The sequence below is a fragment of the Alligator sinensis genome, unplaced genomic scaffold, assembly GCF_000455745.1.
Source record: "Alligator sinensis unplaced genomic scaffold, ASM45574v1 scaffold939_1, whole genome shotgun sequence".
Lineage (NCBI taxonomy): Eukaryota > Metazoa > Chordata > Crocodylia > Alligatoridae > Alligator > Alligator sinensis.
Genome location: NW_005841995.1, coordinates 2,676,303 through 2,679,266, shown reverse-complemented (window position 1 = coordinate 2,679,266; position 2,964 = coordinate 2,676,303). Strand labels below are relative to the sequence as shown.

Below are 2,964 nucleotides of genomic sequence, written 5' to 3'. Positions count from 1 at the left end.
ATTGGGGGGGGGGGGGGGCACATGCCCCCCATGCATACCCCTGGGGAAGGCATAGCAGTGGGGAGCCGCCCTTCTGACCCACCCACACCCCCCAGACAAGCATCCCACAGCTCCACCCTGCTCCAAGGGTCACATTCACTGCCCTGGCTGGGGGGGGGCCGCCCCCCCCCCCCCCCCCCCCTCAAATCATTGAAGTCACCAGTGATGTTTGAGAGCTAAAGAATTCAATTTTGACCATTTGGCTTTGACAGTATTGTCACCATCCTCTAGAGATTTGGATATTCGTAGGCCACCATTTATATGGTCCAGGTTACCATATATTTTAGTTCCTGGAATAAGCAGCTGGCATAACAGTAAGCACCCACCGATTTTTCCCTCCATCTGAAAAAAAAAAAACAACTATTTAAGAATTCAGGGCTGCCACCTCCAAGAAAGAATTAAATGGAAGTACTCTACAGAGGGAAGACCAATATGGCTTGCAGCACAGACTTGTAGTCCAAACAATGCTATGGGATCATTAAAAGGTTCATAGGGGGGGTAACCAAATCCTCAATATAACAACATCCCAGCTAAAAGATTCCCCATGCTGCAGATTCTGTGGCATTCAGAATGTATAACATTAATATGCATGTACCCGAGATACCAGTGCACCACTATATATGAAGAAATCATCTTCTAGTTTTAAAAGGGAAATATAAAGTTGCAATACACAATTCACTTCATCAGCCAGTATTGGGAGTGTAATACTTGTTTAACTGGGCATTTTCTGAGAGATCAAAGTATAAAGAAACAATAAATAAATAAATAAATAAAACAATGAGGGCAAGTGTTGACAGCACTTATTATAGGATCAAAATAATATTAATAATGTTATTCCAGTAACTATCATTTGTTATTTTCACTGATCATTTTGTAATATTTTCCCTGCTCTCCCAGGTTTACAGATTTGATTGGTCAAGGCCTTAAATTATGCAGAAAACTTCCAAGAGGAACAAGCAGTCGGTTGTTTCTTGTGAGGAACCAACAATCCTTCCTCCCGACAAGAGAAAGAGAGAGAGTCAACAGAACTTTGTAGATGTTTTGCCTCCAGAAGTCAGTTGTAAAATTTTCGGTAAACTCGACATTCAGAGTTTATGTAGTGCAGCAATGACATGCAAGACCTGGAATCATGCTATTGAAAACAGTGACAATTTGTGGAAAAATCACTGTTTAATTGTAAGAGCTGTCTGTCAGCGAGAGATTGATTGTGATCGAGGAAATGGATATTCATGGAAGGTAAATTTAAGCATTAACATTAGCTTTGGGGAAACTGAAGAGTTTTAGGAATGGGTAACAGAACATAGGGAATTACATGCAGATCAGTATTTCCAATCCATCCATAGTCAATAGCAATCAAAAAGTTGTCATCTAGTAGCTATTTTTTGCCCATGAGCAGGTCTAATTCTGCAAACTGATAATCACCAAAACACTTATAAAACATATCTCGGAGATAAAATGAACTATCCCTTAATCCCCAAGAAGAGATCATTCAAGAGAACGAATGTAACACTTTTGAGATGGACACAATTACTGACTGACACATTTCCCATAATTTCACTTCAGTGGAGTAAACCTGCCTGGATATTTTGGGAATCCTGAAGTCTGCTGGAATAGAGAACACTTCCATGTATACAGCTCCTTACCCAGGTATGGACAGTAGATGGGAAACAATAGCTACAGCTGCTCCCCAGGAGGATCTGAACATGCTGAGCAAGTTCAGAGGAGATCAGAAAGAGGATGGATTTAGACACCACCTTCAACCAGGATAGGACAGAAAGAACAGAGTGGATTTTAAGGTCTCTGTCTGATTAAAGTCAACTGGCTATTGCAACTCAGCGAGCAAAGCAGCTTCAGAGCCATCTCCTTTCAGAAGAATTGTTCTAATGGATCAGTACGAGACTAGGGTTGACATAGAAACAGGACTTTGAGCAAAGTGTGCTCATTCTGTTCTCACAGATACAGAAACAAAACATATCACCTCCTTGTAATTGGCCCTATTAATAAAGCAGATGAAATCCAGGTCTCTCTCTCTTTCATGACTAAAGCTAGTAAAATGGCAGCCCAACCCAGGGCAACACTGTCCCAGTACAATGCAAGTACTGCACATGTGCAGAACTGCACTATACTGGTTATACACTTTCCAGTTTGGGAGAGCGAATATTTAGAGATCCATTTAACTATAGCACTGTCTAGCACAACAGCAGAGTGGGATGCATTTTGAAGAGAGAAAAACAAAACAAACCTTTAAACCATGCAAAAATCTCAATTTTTCAGATTTCTTCAGGACTTCAAGACAGCCATTTTCAAACCAGGCCATTTGGTAGGTTTATGCATAACCATTTCCCAGCCATTTCCAGAGCACTGTTTTCCACCTCTCTCTAGGTGGTGGTAACAAGCTGCATCTGGCACAACAGGTCAGAACTTATTGCGGAAGATAATAGGGTGGATATATAGAAGAACCTGACCACCTGCTTGAAGAACATCTATAAGAAGAGGTCATTCAAAGTCCCCAAATAAATCCAAACCCAGGATATTTTTATTTCAGGAAAAATTGAAAATTAGAAAAACTTAAAGAGGTAGGAGTTCAGGCTCCCCCTACAATGTAAGGCTCCTTGTCCCACACTAATCCCCTTGCCTTAAGATTCAGTGGGAGAAGTGAGACTGATCCTCACCTTGACTGAGAGACAGAAGTTAAAAGCCTTGATCTGCTACAGGTACATTTGGGCATTACATTGAAGACCTACACATTCATATGTATTCTAAATGCTTTTGCTAGTATAAAGCATTAGTTTTCCCAACTCCTCACACAATATATTCATAGGGCCCTCCCAAGTTTCCTTAGTTTTTGCAGGCTTCTTAATGATTTGATTTTCTTTTAGATCACACTACTGAGAAATTACTGGAAGAGTAAAGTGAAGCAGGAAT

The 2,964-nt window shown here is 40.8% G+C and overlaps 1 protein-coding gene across 1 annotated transcript in view; it reads left to right on the top strand.

Annotated features, from left to right (window-relative positions):
• Positions 1-2,964, top strand: part of FBXO48 (F-box protein 48) — an 8,095-nt gene that overhangs the window by 1,995 nt on the left and 3,136 nt on the right. The window contains 2 exon segments of the mRNA XM_014518902.2: positions 937-1,275; positions 2,919-2,964. The exon segment at positions 2,919-2,964 is cut by the window's right edge and continues 26 nt beyond it. Coding sequence (XP_014374388.1) covers positions 970-1,275; positions 2,919-2,964 — 352 coding nt within the window. The 5' untranslated portion in view covers positions 937-969.